Source organism: Hylobates moloch, unplaced genomic scaffold (assembly GCF_009828535.3).
Source record: "Hylobates moloch isolate HMO894 unplaced genomic scaffold, HMol_V3 SCAFFOLD_5, whole genome shotgun sequence".
NCBI lineage: Eukaryota > Metazoa > Chordata > Mammalia > Primates > Hylobatidae > Hylobates > Hylobates moloch.
The window spans coordinates 157,399,949-157,418,414 of record NW_026652280.1 but is presented as its reverse complement, the minus strand read 5'-3'; the positions used below and the strand labels follow the sequence as shown (position 1 = coordinate 157,418,414).

The 18,466-nt window shown below is 34.1% G+C and overlaps 1 protein-coding gene across 6 annotated transcripts in view; it reads right to left on the bottom strand.

Annotated features, from left to right (window-relative positions):
* The window catches only part of DEPDC1 (DEP domain containing 1), a 31,988-nt gene that overhangs the window by 4,568 nt on the left and 8,954 nt on the right, over positions 1–18,466 (bottom strand). For 3 of the 6 annotated variants that reach the window (XM_032155633.2, XM_058439678.1, XM_032155634.2), the window contains 8 exons: positions 18,190–18,320; positions 16,443–16,490; positions 13,413–13,553; positions 11,510–12,361; positions 10,899–11,071; positions 8,620–8,796; positions 7,264–7,449; positions 4,915–6,545 (listed from right to left, as the gene is read on the bottom strand). In XM_032155633.2, the coding sequence (XP_032011524.1) occupies positions 6,405–6,545; positions 7,264–7,449; positions 8,620–8,796; positions 10,899–11,071; positions 11,510–12,361; positions 13,413–13,553; positions 16,443–16,490; positions 18,190–18,320 (1,849 nt within the window). In that variant the 3' untranslated portion in view covers positions 4,915–6,404. Of the gene's footprint in view, positions 1–3,616; positions 6,546–7,263; positions 7,450–8,619; positions 8,797–10,898; positions 11,072–11,509; positions 12,362–13,412; positions 13,554–16,442; positions 16,491–18,189; positions 18,321–18,466 lie in introns of those variants that run through there. The other 3 variants (XR_009213721.1, XM_058439677.1, XM_032155635.2) reach the window with 3 other exon arrangements.

Sequence of the window (18,466 nt, the reverse complement as noted above, 5' to 3'; positions counted from 1 at the left end):
CCTTTTAAGAAGAGATTTCCATAAACTAAAAAGAGCTGCATCAGAGGAGGCCTGCAGATGGCACTGCTGCCTGAGAGTCACTTAAAAAAAAATGCATAAAGAATTACTTTAGAAATTATCCAATGCTGATTCCAAAAGTTAAATTTCAACCAATATTTGAGTAATTTATAATTCATGTAATTCCTTCCAGTTTATGGTTGATGTTGAAATTTAATTTTCACTTTAATGAACCAGTAGAGTAATGCTCAGTAGCATGTCTATCCAGTAAAAGGTAGAATATAAGCCTGTGTGGATGGGACACATGAAGATCCATTAAGCTGGAGAAAAGAAAGAGATTCAGATTCTTTGCTTGGGCATAAGGTGCTGCCTGACAAATCAGATGACTGAGGAATCAGAAGACAGATGGAGACTGCTAACGTCTAAAGATGAATGCAGGAATTTCCGAGTTATAAATCAGAAACCTAATGAAAACACATGAATACAAAAGTCTGAGACATTGTATGTAATAAACAAAAATGGCAAGTCTTTTATCACTGTATTTTTAGTGTTATCAGGAATTTTTTTTTTTTTGAGATGGAGTTTTGCTCTTGTTGCCCAGGCTGGAGTACAATGGCGTGATGTTGGCTCACCGCAACCTCCGCCCAGGTTCAAGCGATTCTCCTGCCTCAGCCTCCCGAGTAGCTGACATTACAGGCATGTGCCACCACACCCGGCTAATTTTGAATTTTTAGTAGAGACAGGGTTTCTCCGTGTTGGTCAGGCTGGTCTCGAACTCCCTACCTCAGATGATCCGCCTGCCTCGGCCTCCCAAAGTGCTGGGATTACAGATGTGAGCCACCGTGCCCAGCCTCATGAATATTTAAGAAAAGTTATTTTAAATCTTTAACCCTAGCTAATCATATAAGCTTTAGAAGACAAAAAGGTACTTTTTCCTGAGTAGTTAAGAGATATAAAGTTCTGGAGATAGAATACTCCAAGATTTTCATAGGGTCATATCCGGATAAGATTATAGGTGATTTAAACTTTCATTTCCAAATCATCTATCTATATATATTTTTTAAATATGAAATAATCAATATTAAATTTTAAAATAATCAAAACCATTGTTCTCATTCCTTCTGTCTCTTACACATTAACACAAACCATTTCTTTTTTTTTTTTTTTTTAGTTTTAATGCTAGGGGTCCCTTGTAGTGAATGTGGGGTGTTCTGCACAGATCCTTTCAGAGTTGAGTCATTTATTCCTCCAGCTGTCAGGAATATGGGCTACATTCCTCTTTAGGAACTGTGCCTGGCTAAAGGGAACTACGTTACCGAGGTTACGTCTCTTCCCCAGGATCAGCCCATATCCACTGACTGGTTTATATGAAGGTAAAAGACCCAGCCCCATTTCTTAATTTGGGACAATTCTGAAAAGTCATCACAGCTCCCGGACCCCCCACGGGATCAGCCGAGGCCTTTATTGCAATTGCATCGTGGTTAAATTTTTTCTTTTGCCCCATCCCACCTCCATCACTTTCTTACAAATGTCATTCCCAAGTAAACCTCATAAACACAAATATTTGTCTCAGTATTGTGGGGAACATGATCTAAGACAAAGCTAGGAGTAGTCCTAAGAAGCCGACATCAACTCCCAGCCAAGTTCGCAAATCTACAATCACATATCCCTCAATTGTTTTCTGGATTGCATAGTTTTTGACAAGAAATCTACCTTCATTCTTACTTTTTGTTCCTCTGTATATATTTTGTCTCTGGCTACTTTTAAGATTTTTCTTTTTATCCCTGGTTTTCATCAACTTGATTATATGTGCCTTGGTGTGGTTTTATGTTTTGTTTTTTTTTTTTTGCTTGAGGTTACTTTAGCTTCTGTGAGTTTATGTTTTTCATCACATCTAGAAAAAAATTAGTCATTATTTTTGGCCAATAATTTTGTGTTCTTCCCCTTCGTTCTCAGCCTCCAATTGCACATGTTAATGTTTCATGTTTTTACACAGCTCACTGAGGCTCCTTTCATTTTTTTTCAGTTTTGTTTTCTCTGTATATATTATTTTAGTTTCTACTGATATTTTTGAATTCACCAACCTCTCTTCTGCTGTATCTAATTTTCTGTTAATCTCATTCCATGTACTTTTTTCAATTTGGATATTGCATTTTTCATTTCTTGAATTTTTATTTGGATCTTTTTAATGTCTTCCATTTCTATTACTTTATTTCTGATTTTCTTTTTATCCTAGAGTATTATAATAACTCCTTGGAAGTTTGCCTGTTAATTCCATTACCTCTACCATTTCTGGGTATGTTTTGATTGATTAATTTTTCTCCTGACTCTGTGTCATATTTTTTGTTTCTTTGCATGTCTGGTAATTTTTGATTGGATGATCAACATTGTGATTTTTACATTGCTGAATGCTGGATTTTGCTCTGTTTCTTGAGTCGGAAACTTTGTTCTGGCACACAGTGCTTGAAGACCAATTTGAACATTTTAACGCTTGCTTTTAAATGTTAGAGTAAATCCATAGCAGCTTTTATTCTAAAACTAAATTGGCCCTACTTACTAAAGCACAACCATGTTGAGGATGCCACCCAATGTCCCCTGTATGACAAGCTCTCTCCATTTTGGCTGATGGGTTAACTATTCTTAGCCCTGTGAGACCCAGGAACTGTTTACTGCTTTCCAATCATTCTTTCTTTGGCTTTGTTATATACTACTCAAGTCATTTCCTTTGCCCCATGCTAATTAATACTCAACGAAAACCTCTAGGGAGGACTACTCTGCAGATCTCTGGAGCTCTTTTTCTTTGCAGCTCCCTGAGTCATTCTGAACTCAGTCATCTTTGGTTTCTTAATTGCAGTGAGACCACTGGGCTTTATTTTGGTTCCTCTGCTGGCAACTGCCTTCAGGCAGTTATCTGGGGCAATCACAAGGCTCATCACCTGTTTTCCCTCTTGGGGATCACAGCCCTGCATTACCCGTAGTCCAATGTTTGAAAAAAGTTGTTTCATGTATTTTATCTCATTTCCTAGTTGCGTATGATAGAAGAGACAATTTGGAAGTCCACTAATATACATGAAGGTAGGCTTTGGTAGAAAAATTGTGAGTTTTTATAATGAGCAAAAGTCGAACAATACTTTCACTTATCTTATAAATTCTGTTTCCTCACTACACTTCTGAGAGGTTTTCAGAAGACATAAAAACAACTAACATATATGTTTCTCCCAGTTCTGAGAAAACAAAGCATTCCTAGTAAAAGTTAATTCTGAGTAAATACATAAGTCTGAGTTTCTGTACTTACTGTATTTAGAACTGTTAAATTTATTTTGGTGAAACGATTCTCTTTCAATTTAATTTAATATTAAAACTAGCTATCCTTCATTTCTTTCCCGGAAATTCTTCAAATAACACCACACACACACACACACACACACACACGCATGCACGCACACGCATTCTCTCTCTCTCTCTCTCACTTTCAAAATAAAAGGGTGGTATATCTCTTGGTGGTACAGATTACTAGGATATAAAATTCCATAACCATCTTTAATTTCACCAAAAACGAGGTAAAAAATATTACCACTGATAGGGTAGAAAATATATTGTGAGATACAAGAAAAGAAACTTGATAGCAAAAGAGTTTTAATTAGTAGAGATCTTAAACTCAATGCAAGGCAAGAGGAAAGGACGTAAAAATCGAAAATGGGCTTGCTAAATTCAAGATTTAAATATATTGCCTTTCTTTCACTACAATCACAACTCAGTTAGGTAGATATTTTAATTCACATTGTATAGATGAGAAGATTCAGAGTTTAAGTTTCCCAACGACAGAAAGGTAAGTCAGTGGGAAATTCTATGTACGTTCCATTACTAAATGCCACATGACTGTTTGGATAACGTGAGAAGAGTGGGTCATTATATACCAATTAGAAGATATTAGGGATGGCAGAGGCAGTAATTTCTGGGATCAGAACTATAATTTACAGAATAACCAGACATCATTTGATCTGGTGAAACCTGTGCATTCCCACAATTAGACTTTTTCACACTTTCTCTCTTTAAATATACAACACCTTCCCCATCCCCTCTTTACTTGTAGCAGTTGATTTTGCTTCTTATATCCCGAGAAAGCAACTACCACCAAACCTACCAGTCAACTCATCTATATTTGAACTTAAAGATCTTTATGTTAGAATGGAATCTATCCATGTTCCAGCTTAGGTGAAGCCCTTCTGAAGATATCCATTCCTTCCTTCCTCATCAAATTTTCCCTCTTGACTAGATTAAAAAATTTCATCCAGTAGGCATAATCAGAACCTTTGTCTCATAATGAAAAGATAGTTAATAAGATTCATCAATTGTTCGTAGTTTTGTTTTGGTTCATGTCTGTCCAAAGCAACAGAAAGGACCACATTTTTGCTAAGATCTCTTCTAGTGCTATAATCCTAGGTGATTCTAGTAAAAGCTGATATTTATAGAGTGCTTATTCTATGCAAGACACTGTGCTAACACTTTATATGCATTATCCTACTTAATCCTCGCAATCCTAGAGAGGTACTATCATCATCTTCATTTTATAGATAACAAAACTGGGGCTTAGAGAAGTTAAGTAACTTGTCTGAGTTTACTAGCTAGTTAATAGCATAGTAGGATTCAAACCTGACTGGCAGAGTTTATGTTATTAAAGCATTGTACCATGTATTTTGTAATCTCAATTGCATGTACATTAATGCAAATGAGTTTCCTGCCTTTATTAATTATTTATATATTTGTCAATAATACAAAAGCAAAATTATATTGTTACAAAATCCCAAATAATTTTAATCTCAATTTGCAACATAATCCACATTTTACATATCTATATGTATAAACAATAAAAGTTTTAGTATACAAATGCCTTAGAAAGAATTCAATTTGGTCCAATAATTTTATAGCCAGGATAAAGTCATATTTATAATTTATAATTTTCTGTCCAGGTTTTTAATAAAAATCAGTAATGTTAAATGGAATACTATCATTTTATAGAGAAACAGTATGAAATTACATTGAGAAATGAGAATAGTCATTAAACATTAAAATTTTATTACAACCCAGGGATTATATATTTCTTTACACTTAAGGAATAGATATGAAACAATCTTGGAGTAAAAAATAGAAGGCAACTTGCTTCAAGTTTGTACCAAGACAGTCAAGCAGACCTGAAGAACCTTGTTTTAAGATGAGAGTCATTTATGCTTGGCAGGCATTTTCTTCCCATGAAAAAATAAAGTCAATGTGCCATTATCTTGACACTTATAAAAATGTTTATAAAAAGCATTTAGGCCATTGATTCTCACAGTTGGCTGAATATTGGAATCACCTAGATTAAAAAAAATACTAATCCCTATACAACATCCCCAAAATTCAGATTTAATTAGTATAAGTTAGGCCCTGGGCATATAGGCTGTTTTAAATCTCCTCGGGTGAGTCTAATGTGCACCAGTTTGAAAACCACTAGCTTAGAGACCTGTTCCATCATCATAGAAGTCACTCTTTAGCTGAATGATTCTATATGCCCTGATTTCAGTGGGTAGTGTTATTATTTTAAGCATCTGATAGGTGTACCTCCCTTGATTAAAAAATAAATACCTTATGGAAGAGATTATATGTTTTATTTATCATTGTCTCCGCATATCTGGAACAAGGAAAGGCACATAGCAGTTGCTAAATAAATATCTTTTGAATGAATATATGATTGCCTTATACTTCTTTTATATCCCCATCTTCTAATAGATTATGAGAACTAGAATTCAAAATATATATATTGAACAAATGAATGACTGAAGCAGTTGGGGATAATATTTAAGGCAAAACCAAATCTGATAAAATATACACATATTTTAAAAACACATACATATATATAAATAGATCAAAAGTGGAAAAAGAATATATAAAAGAGTGCAACATTTGGCAGCTGAGAATTATTTCATTGAGTTTTCAAATATTCTTCACATTCTTATACTTAGAAACAAAGAAGTAACCCCAAACAACTAATTCATAAGCTAATATCTCAGAACTTGCACTTTTGCAGATAAATTTTCTTTTAAAAACAGAATTATAGTTTAATCCCTAACACAGCTCAGTTTTCAAAATTCAAGTAAATAAAATTTCAGCACACATCATGATAGCCTTACTGGATAGCTGTGTTAAAAACAAAAAGTATTTGGTATCACCTATTGTTATGTGCTCTCAATTGAGATCTAGTTAGTTTCCTAAGAGTCTCACATTGATAAACAACTATTTTGGCACTTCCTTACATAATATGTTTATTTAGAAATACCTTATTAATGACAGACTTCCTTTTGAGTAGCTACATTCTCAGATATGGCTTCATTTATCAAAGTTCCACAAGTATTACATAATTTTTAATTCAGTTAGTATCTTAGACTACGGAACTTTGGTTTTCTTAAAATCAGCATTGGTTGCTTGATTGTAGGTTTGTCACCAAAAAGTGCTGCTTCACTCTCCGTGGTTGGAAATCTTTTCTGATATATCAAAGGATATTCCTTCTGAAACTTAAAAATGAGGTGAGAAATTATAAGGTATTTAACATTATTTCCCAAGCTGAAGCAGTGCTCAACATTTTATAAGAATTCAGTGTCTTTCTCAAAGAAGTATTATAGAGATTAGTATCCTTTCATTTTATCCTTGCCTTTTCCTCTCTCTTCTCATGTGAATACTATAAGGTCTCTTAGATCTCATTAACATTAACATTTTAGGATTCTTTCTCTTCTGATGTTAATTCTCTCCCTAAATTCCGGATCTTCTTTCCCACTGGTAAAACCTATGAAGGGCATAGGCATCTAGTATTCATATGTCTTTCAGTGTTTCAGACTTAGAATTAGACATGCCAAAATCATGTGGCTACTGGGCTTTCAGAGCTAAAAATTCTAAAACATAGTGATAAGTCACTCAAAGATACGTATCCATACCTTATAATTGCTTTCCCAGGCTAATCCAAGCTATGATTATACAGAATACTAGTGAAAAAGGAGAGTATATATTATTTTTGTTGGTATTATTTTAAAATTCAGGATAAAGAGCAAATTCAGGTAGGTACTGACATGTTTTAGGTTAATGCACATATACAAGTCATCATAATATATAGTCTATATACCTCAAACTGAAAATGTAAAATATTAAAATAAGAAAGTAGATTCTAAATGTTATTAACAACCAGGAACAACACATTAGAAAATATTTACATGATTGAGAACTTGCTCATTCTCTTACCTGTTTTAGTTTTTTTCTTTTCTCCTTTAGAGGTAAACTCCTGTTTTTAATAATATTTTCTAAAAGTTCTGCAATTGCAGCTTGAGAGGTAGAAACTTTTTGCTCATCAAACTCTTGAGCACTAATCTGCTTACAGTATGAGTAAGTTGGCAAAGGAGCAAATAGTCCATCTCCAGGATTTTCAATCTGTAGTGAACAAAATGATGTAAGTCTGTTAATTCTGGTCATGTTCTTATATGATAAAGTATTCTTTTGATGGGATCTAGCACCTATTGATTTACCACCAATCAAACATTCAGCACATTAAAAAAACCATGTATTATGCAGTAGAGGTGTGTAAGTCAGTAGGTTCTAAACCCCAGCTCCATAATCTACTTGGTTTGTAGCATTCAACAATGCATTTAACTTTTCTTGGTCTGTTTCTTCATCATTAAAATGGAAATTACATAAGAAAATATATAGAAAGGGCTCAGCACACAATAAACATTAAATAAAGACAGGTATTATAATTATTGCCATTAACTATGGGTTTTATTCTTTTAACTATAAAATAACAATCTAAGTGTTATCCTAATTCATTTTAAGGCTTTAATGTTCTGACAGTGCAGGTAGTAGATGATCAGCATATTTACTGAAATGAAATATTTTTAGTTTTCATGTTTTTTTTTTTTGAGGCCTAGGGACATAGGCAGAGCTTCTAACGTCTTCTGATAAGACAGAAATTCTAGGAGATAGTTATAATTATAAGCCAGGGCAATATTAGAATGGTATGTATGGAAAAACATAAACGTGTTGGGCAGCCAAAGACAGAATACAGTAGATGTCTGTTACTTTGGCTGCTCAATATTCCTTCTCTCCTTCTTCTAATAGTTCCTTCCCATTTTACCCCCTCTACCTTCACCTTTTGTGAAGAATAAATTCTCCTTTAATTTGTGTAGAACCAATCAGAGTAAGGCCCTATCTCCATCCTACTCACTCTTAACAACCTAAACGATGCATATTTAACCTCAACTAGGCTAAGAGTCTATATCCAGAGCTTTTAAAATTGGAGATGGAGGAATGGCTCTTTTTCCTTCGAATTGCAAATGTAAAGCTCTAACTCATGAACTTCAACTAGCCACATGCCTCATCATGTGAAGGAGCCATTGTCAAACACAGGATCAGCACAGAAACAAGAGATGGAGGGATGGAAAGAGTCATATAGCTATTGGAGTCCCAGATTCTGTCTACACTCCTGACTTTCAGAGGTTGTTTATGGGAGCTGATAAAGTCTCCCTTTTTGATTAAGCTACTTTGAGATGAGTTTGCCACTTGCAAATGACTATTGCAGAGAATTTTAAGACTCACAATACTTACATGTCCCTTTTTTAAGTAGTCAAGATGTTTTTCCACTGCAGTCTGTAAGTAAGAGGGTACTTGAAGAATCTCCTGATGATGATCCATTAAGAAAGAAACTAATCTTCCAGCAAGAAGCTCATCAAGATCCACTTCTTCAGCACAGCATAACACACATCGAGAAAAGGTATGTATCATCTAGAAAAACATTAAAATATGTGAACTTAAAAAGCTAAGGTTGCATACAAACTGGAATATCAGTAATTTCCAGGTAGCATTATGTGAAGTATTGGGATAAAGTGATAAGCAGCCCTCAGTTTAAAAATGAGGACAATGATTTATACAGTTAGAAATGTAAGAATTTGATTATACTTAAATCCTTTTTGAAGTTTTTCCATGGCTGAGCATGGTGGCTCATGCTTGTAATCTAAGCACTTTGGGAGGCTGAGGTGAGAGGCTCACTCAAGGCAAGGAATTCGAAGCCAGCCTAGGCAACATAGTGAAACCCTATACCTACAAAGAAATAAAAAACTAGCCAGGCATGATGGTGCATGCCTGCGGTTCCAGCTACTTGGGAGAGTGAGGCAGAAGGATTTCTTGAGCCCGGGAATTCCAGGGTGCAATGAGCTGTGATCACACCACTGTACTCCAGCCTGGGTAACAGAGTGTGATCTTGTGTAACCAGAAAAAAAAAAAAAAAAAAAAAGTATATCCTTAATGTAATTCCCAAGAATTATAAAAGGCTTTGGTTTTTCTACAATTTTGTCACAATTTTATCAGTAAACACCATAGGTTCTATTAATACCACATATATATGTTGTTTAAGCTTAAAGATTGTCAGAGAACAATAACTAATTACATTAAATGAAACCCACAAAAAAACACAAACCAGGAGAATGTGTAACATATAGAACACTTCTATTCATAAGTGGTTGCAAAGCTGATGCCATTTAGCTTTTGAAATGCTGGAAAATGGTTTTTAAAAATGCTTATTCTGTCATTCTTTAGACAGCAATTTAAAACACACATTTTTCAATTCCATCTTATGGGATCTTCAAATCCTGGGATAAAATTGATTACTCTCACTTATTACTCTCGTTACTCTCACTTATATCTATGTAACCCTCTAACTGTAATACGCACACACACCTCATTCTAAAATACTTAGAAATCAGAATTCTGTTTTAAATATTTCACACATAGTAGATGATCAGAATATTTATAGAATTGATAGATTTTTAGTTTTATTCCTACACATCAGTCAGCGTTTCCTGTCTCCTTCCATGGCTCGACCTCAGCTTTTTGCTCTTTCTCCACATTCTTAGCCTTGTAGAGCTCATCCACTCTCATAGCTTCAAGTACTATGCCTATGTAAATGACCAAAACAATTTGCATTCTCCCCTGATCTTTCTTCACCTGGCTCATATTTCCAACATTCTGTTGGATAAATTTCAATTTCTCTTAGAGGTCCTATGACTTCAAATCCTAAAAGTGCAAAACCAAAATGATCACCTTCCCAGTCATGTCTCTGAAAACATCTTCCTCTATAAACTTCCTATGCTTTTTAATAGTGCTATAATTACTCAAGAATAATTCTTCTTCTTTATATTAGGTCTGTCATTGTTAAAGAACTATCTTTAATAATGAGTGGAAGAAAGCGTAACTCCAGATTCCTTGCTATAAGAACCTCTTGTAAATTGAAGTTGCATTTTGAGGAAGTGGTGACTTAAAAAAAAAGAGAGAGATTAAAGATATTATTTCAAGAGTTCATTTCCAATCAATTATCTGCACATAAATGCCCTTGTCCTCATTTTCACAAGGAGCCTAAGGCTGTTTGGCAATAGTGCTTCCCAACTTCTTGTCCACAATGACCTACTTTTCCATTACTATGTTCTCTGAAACACTGACTTACTGTATTAAGTTCCATTAGTTCTCTGCGTCCACAGTGATAGTCTCCTTAAGCTTTCAACAGTACCTACATTTCCTCTTCCTTATCCACCAAACAATTGACAAGGCAACATAACGTGGTCTGACTGGTCAATCACTCTGAGGTGATTCAGGATGAATGAGCAGGCAAAGTCCTTAGTCAAGATTAACACCAGCATGTGAAAGTATAACAGAGTGTGCACAAAAGATTAATACACCAAAATTTTGCTGCTAAGAAAGGCTAAAGAGCCTTTCCAACCTAAGAATCTAGCACTTTAAGACTAAGACATCACTTGAGTAGTACTTTTACGTAGTTTGGTTTTTTATTTTGGTTTATGAATCAGACTTATTCTTTCCATAAGAAATCAACTTACCAGTGATCTCGTACCCATTGCATCATGAAGTTTGGGCATATCAACATTTTGACTCATTCGGGAAATCATACGCATTAAAAGTTGAAGCTTTCTACGATTTGGTGGGGGAAGTAACAAACAACATAACTGTAAAGCATCGATGGCAACCCTCTCTAAATGAGGTTGCAGCAAACCTAGAATACAAAAATACCCGCCCCCCCAAAATCATCAATGACACTAGTTGCTTTCATACTGCCAGTATATACAACTATATAAAGAAGGTAAAATAATATCTTAGTATTTCATTTCTTTTAACTATTTCTAGAAATTACATTCCTCTAAAGCATGGTAAGATTCTCATTATTTTCTTTACAACTTATTTCTAAGTATTAAAATTCTTCACTTATTACAAATAAAGTGACTCAGAATAAATGAAATTGCAAAAAAGAAAATAAGTGCTTTAGGTAAATAGAATAAATCTTGGTTATGTCACAGACAAAAGTCTTTTATAATAATTCCTCTTGGAGGAAAAAAAATTAAGCAACATCAAGGAAGAAAAGCCAGGTAAGCAAAACACAGAGTTAGTAAACACTAAAAGTTAATATTGCATGCATTGAAAGCAACAGCCTTACTTTGTGTGCCAGTCAACACAGAAGAAGCTGGAAGTAAAGAATTTTCTGAAAGTTCTATTGTACTTTTGCAGAGTCTTTTATTGATTGTGGCACTAGACTCTCCGAGTTCACTTTCCATAGCTGTTTGCACACTTGTGCTGCCTTGTCCAACATTTGGTTTCATGATAATTTCAGCCACTGGTGCATTGATATAACTATTCCTTCTTATACTACTTCTTAAAAGCAAACTCTGAGACCTACAAAGCTGTTTTGACTTGCATTTCCCATTACACAACTCCTCTTGGTCTTGAACAGTCAAAGTAGAGGTTCTCTTAAAACCAGCACTGAATGGCTTTTGAATATTTTCCTCTGAATGAAGATTCAACAGGAATTCCTGTTTGGGCTTAGACTCTAAAAACAGTTTATTATTTTGTCCTTCTATGTTCGGAAAAGATTGATGAAAGACACTGGATGCCTCTTTACTTGAATTCCCTGACACATCTACAATTCCTTCCAAAGAACAGCATCTTGGTTTGCTGTTAGAGGATAGATCATGCATACTACTTAACCCTATTAAATTATGACAACTTCCTCCCATTATGTCATGAGCACTCACTCTTCTGTTTCTTAAATTAACTAGCTGCATTTTCTTAGCACGTCTTTCTTGAAATCCTGGATTGCTTATCTGTAGTCTCTCAGTAGAATCTGATTCTTCTTTGTTTTTTTCTCTATGAAGCAGACTGAGAAGAAGGCACTCAGTTGATTTGAAGGAATTCAAATTGTTTAAGTGAAGGAATTTTGAAGACTGTGGATCATCTTGGATTTTATGTATCCCACTGGATCTATCTGAAACTGTGATGTAGCCACAAACAACTACCAGGAAATGAAACAAAAATTAAGATGCAACTGTTTGACAGTGGACAAAAATAAAACAAAAACAATAGTAAAGTTAAAAAATAAAGCATTACTATAGTATATATTGTTAGTATAGTATACACAGTAGTTGCTTAATTCAGAAGCCACTTAAATAGGACACATGCAACATTCGGTTACAAACGTGCAAGACAGATGAGTGGTTTTCCCACTTGTAATATAACTTTAAAAAATTATTTCAACAGCCTAATTAAATGGATTGAGCCAGAATATGTTTAAAAAATCTGTTCTCAGTCTGTAAGTACTAGAAACCTCATAAATATAAGATAATTGTGGTATAATAAAATACATATATTTGATCTTTGTCCTTGGTACCTGGTATGGAGCTCCTAAAAACCCTTGAAATTTCCTGAGTGATAGAAGTTTTTGGTTACTCATAACAAGGCTATTTCAGCATATCTGAGTTCATGCTAAGGTAACTGAGGGCCGGCCATGGTTCGAATTTTCATCACCTACATACAACCTTGTGGGAGGAGAAAGGGGCTAGAGATTGAGTTCAATTGACAACAGTAGCCAACGACTTGGTCAGTCATGCCTTGGTAATTAAACTTCAATTAAAACTCTAAAACATGCAGGCTGAGGGAGTTTCTAGGTTGGTGAACACATGGATGTGCTGCGATCACGGCATGACTAGAAAGGGTAGAGAAACTCTGTGCCACCAACACCCACATACCTTGTTCTGTGTAACTCTTCCATTTGGCTATTCTTGAGATCTAGCTTTTATAATAAACTAATAGTCATAGGTAAAGTGCTTTTCTGAGTTCTGTGAATCATTGTAGTGAATTATTGAATCTGGTAGGGGGTTGAGGGAAGTCCCAAATTGGTAGTTGGCTGGGCGGAAGTATGAGTAACCTGGGGACCTTATTTCACTGAATTTTAAAGTAATTTGTAGGCTGCCATCTTCATATTTACCTATGGTTTTAGATCTTCTAAATTAGAAGAAATTTGAAAACTAACAAAATGAACTAAAATCAGTAAAATCCATACATACCCAAAATGTTCACAAATAATTCGTAATATTCAAAAGTAAGTAGAGGTTCAGGGAGATCTAGAAAATAATCTGCGATTGTTCTGAATACATCTCGTTCAAATCCAACATAAGTTGGATTATTCATATCATTGCCTCTTGGCCCTAAGAAGTAGAAGGCAAGAGAAAAAGGTAAAGTATATTTTGATTTAAATACAATTTTTAAATATAAAAAGTATAAAATCTGTATTTCATGAAGGAGCTAGGTTTAACAACAAATTCTGCTACAGTTCAAAAATTTAAAGGGTATATCTCATTCTTCCTCATTATCTTTCCACTAGAAGCAGTCAATTGCTAGTATTTTGTTTTATTTTAACATTTGTATACCTGAAAAATCACACATAAAGCAAAATTTTAATATCATTTTAAAAGCATTAGGGAAGCTTAGTTTAATAAGATTTTATTGTAATTCATTTTGTAAGGAAAGAATATTTGGACAATACAAATAATTCCTTCAAATTGTCTTTTTGTAAATTTACATTTTCATGAATATATTTTGTCTGACATGAAGCATAACCTTAATGAATTTAAATATCTTTACATTGTTGTTTCTTAAGCTTGACACAACTATTGAAATAATCATACCTACTCATTTGTGTTTTCCTCAAAAATAAGATTTGATCTCATTTTATAGATAAGAAAACTGAGGCTGAGAGTACCTTGCCCAAGATGAAAAAGACTGTTAGCAAAGTTTGAATTAGAAGTTAGAGCAGTGTAAAATAAGAGCAAGGCCCAGGACTTTTAAAGCTCCAACAACATTTAAAGTGTGGTTCATGGATTATATCACAGAATCATCCAATGTGCCTATTAAAAATACAAACTCCTCTACAGAGACCATAATCCATGAAGGCGGGGCCAGAAATTTACTGACCTAGAAATGTTTGCTTCTGGTTCACTAATTGAGTGTTTTCCAAACACTAACCTGAGAACCTTCACTATAATAATCTTCTGGAGGCATATATATATATATTTTTTTTAAGATTCCTGACCTACAGAATCTCTGGAGAGTCTCTTTAGTGGTATGCTAAATACCTAGATGACTGTGGTATGCATCTAGGTTTTAGAGCCATTATACTATCTTTCAAGTTAAAATGTTTCTCTTCCCAAGTCCAAATAATATTTCTTCTCTGTTTCCAAACTTTTGTATGGACACACAAATATGAGCACACACTGAAAAAGAATTAAAGAAAACAATTCACACACACACTCTTAACAACAGAGCAAAACAGATATTTTTCTAAGGACATAAGAAATAGTATGTGGAATAAAAGATTTGATAATCATTAGAAAGTTCTCTAAGACAGAAAATACATGTTTACAGGAATTAAAAATATTAAAAATATAGAATTTATAGAGAATCTAGGTTTGAGCTCTAGCTCCTTTGCACTAAAAGAAGATACTCCAAGCTTTGGTTTTCTCTGTTGGAAAAATTGGGATGGTATATTGATTACTAATTCCTACATCTCACAGAATTACTCTGGGGGATGGAATAACAAGTAAAGTAAGTCTTAACTCTGCCTCTGGCTAAATACATTGTTGCTAATTTGGAATCCAGTAAGTTATATAATTTGTATCATTTAGGTATTACATAGACTGAAAAGAGAAGGAAGACACAATCCCTAAAGACCACATGTCAGAGAAATCCCTGTCAGTATGCCTATCTGAATTCTTAACCATGAGCAAAGGAATGAAAGAGAAGAATAGCTAACTATACTTGGAAAGTAGAGAGACAAATTCAAGTCTTAAGTTCATAATAAAGATTTTTATCTTAATTTGATAAACAAAATGTTTCTCTAAATGTATTTACTTTATTGCTATTTATTCAATGTCATTTTATCATATTGACACCCAGTGGACAACAAAGGAATATAAAGTTACCCTGAACATTAATAAAACCCTGTTAGCATTTTAGAAAATGCTAATTTTGTATGAACTAGAAAGTTATACTTGTAACTAAAACTACTAAAACATAATTTAGCTTTTGATGATTTAGCTTATATCTTTGTATATTTAAAAAATTAACTTTGAAAGCAATTAGGATTTTGTACTCATACTAGGGTTTTATGTTACAAAAATCAATTATCACTGATCACTATGAAAAAGCTCGATCAATTAAATGCTAAAAAAATTTCTGGATTAGTGACTGATAAAGTTTGGATCTGTCCTCACCCAAATCTCATGCCAAATTGGTAATCCCCAGTGTTGGAGGTGGGGCCTGGTGGGAGATGACTGAATTATGGGGATGTATTTCCCCTTTGGTGCTGTTCTTGTGATACTGAGTGAGTTATCACAAGATCTGGTTGTTTAAAAGCGTGTACCACCTCTGCACACAACCTTCCTCCTGCTCCAGCCATGTAAGACATGCCTGCTTCCCCTCTGCCTTCTGCCATGACTGTAAGTTGTAAGTTTCCTGAGGCCTCCTCAGCCATGTTTCCTAAACAACCTGTGGAACCATGAGCCAATTAAACCTCTTTGCTTTATAAATTACCCAGTCTCAAGTATTTCTTTATAGCAGCACGAGAACAAACTAATACAATGACAGATGATCTTTTTTTCATAACATAAAGTCACATTAATATATCTAGTATTCTATGCTTCTACACTATAGAAATCCCAAGGAGTTCAAGCCGTTTGAACTCTGAGCCTCACTGAGGCACTTAAAAAATCCTTTGAGATCCTCTAGGCTATAACTTTATAATATATATGAACTAAACCATAAATAATATGCTTGAATTAAAAAATCACCACCTTTCTTAACAGAAAAAGTTAAGGGCTCCAAAATGTAATAAATTCTATTAGACTTTCATTTATATATCAAGAGAAATGATATACTTTAATTTTATCAGGACTTTATTAAATTTCCTTGGTTCTTGTTAAATACTATCAATATCACACACACACACACACACACACACACACACACACACACACACACACACACACACACACACACACACACACACACACACACACACACACACACATTTAACTTACAATTTGCTAGGCACTTCATGGCAGATAATACCCAGTGAGGGAGGTCATCTACACAGAAAAAAATTACTAAGTAAACCATACACTTTTTATGATAGTATATTTCAACATATCACGCTTATGTGCAATTATATATATATACACATACACATACATGTTACACTTGTATATGTGTGTATTACCAGGATTAAAAAGTATTATATGTTTAATAAGACAGGATCAAATCAGTATTTTAAAATAGAAAAAGTCTGAAGCAATTACAGAGATTCTGAGTTTGATTCATATTACATATAACAATTAAATACAAAAACAATTAAATACATATAACAATTAAATAATTGAGGATTATTTTGAGGGAGTGTTTAGATATAAATTCCACATTCATTTTTATCTATTACCACTATCTTTTCTTCATCCCTGTTTCTATTCTGCCTATTGCTATGCTATTTGAATATTACTGATTTGGGTGAGACCTATGATTGAAATGAACTGTATCTCATTATTATGCTGCTTTTATAGTGAAGTTTGCTAAAAATCTTTCAAGTGACACTAAATAAAGTATGTTCCATAGAAATATAGCATTTTTTTTTTTTTTTTTTGAGACAGAGTCTCGCTCTGTCGCCCAGGCTGGAGTGCAGTGGCACGATCTCGGCTCACTGCAAGCTCCGCCTCCCAGGTTCACGCCATTCTCCTGCCTCAGCCTCTCCGAGTAGCTGGGACTACAGGCACCCGCCACCGCACCCGGCTAATTTTTTGTATTTTTAGTAGAGACGGGGTTGCACCGTGGTCTCGATCTCCTGACCTCGTGATCCACCCGCCTTGGCATCCCAAAGTGCTGGGATTACAGGCGTGAGCCACCGTGCCCGGCCATAGCATTTGTTTTACACAGGGTTACAAAGAATAGAAATCTTAAATGAGGGAATATATTGTTAACCATATTATTTTAGGTAATGGAAGAAGGGACTGGTCTACAGCCACATGCATATGCCACATAGCAAACTCATCAGTTTTAACATTTACCTTTTGCTCCTACAATTAAAAACTCAAAGTTCTTGCCCATAAAAAGAAAACCAAAGTAATATATGTCAGTTAATTCCACAGCCAGAAACTTATCATAAAGACATTAGCTACAATTTTGAGAGATTTATGAATACCTTTCCCACAATCTTAAGTTTTCTAATACATCTATCTTGCTGGAATTATTTCCCTGATTTTTGTATCTAAATCTGAAATCAATCAACTATATAAATATATAAAACAAAAAAGCCAGTCCCTTTAGAATCCTCATCTTGAAAGTCTGAGCTTATTTTGTTGTGTTATTACAGTTTTGTATATATGTTTGACTTCTGTTGATTTGTACATAACTACTCATGTAAGCCTCATGAAAGTATGGACCATTTCTATCTTACTTATTAATCTTTAGCACAATGTCTGATACGTTGGAGGCCCTCAACAAAAATGTGCTTAATCAAAACTTTTCTTATATTTGTATACCTTTTGGATGCTTAACTTTGTCATTTTTTAAATACCATGCATGAATCTATCTTAGCAGATAAAATATTTCTTATACTAGCATGAATAATACTCACTCAAAAATTATTCCATTGTTATTACTACAGAACTTATGATAGCCCCTCTGATGCTCCATGAAAGTATTCTATTTTCAACATTTGGGTCTCTCTTTACACTACTATAGCTGCAACCTTGTTGGCAAGTTTTTAAAAGTTCCAATTATTTTATTAATACCAACCTGATTTGTTTTGTAGTATAACTACTCCATGTTTACTTGTATTGGCCATGTTGTACATTATATATTGGGGAATTACTTGTTTTGGATTTATGACTTCTTCTAGGGATGGCACACCTAAAATGGTTTGCAGGCTAAATAGAAGAAAGAATATTAACTTTTTTTCTTCATAAATAGGATAGATTATACATATGAATGAATGACTAGTAAACAAAGCCATCAGAATATTTTATTTTTCTTAACCAAATTTCTAAGACTTATATTTAGTATCCCCTTTCAA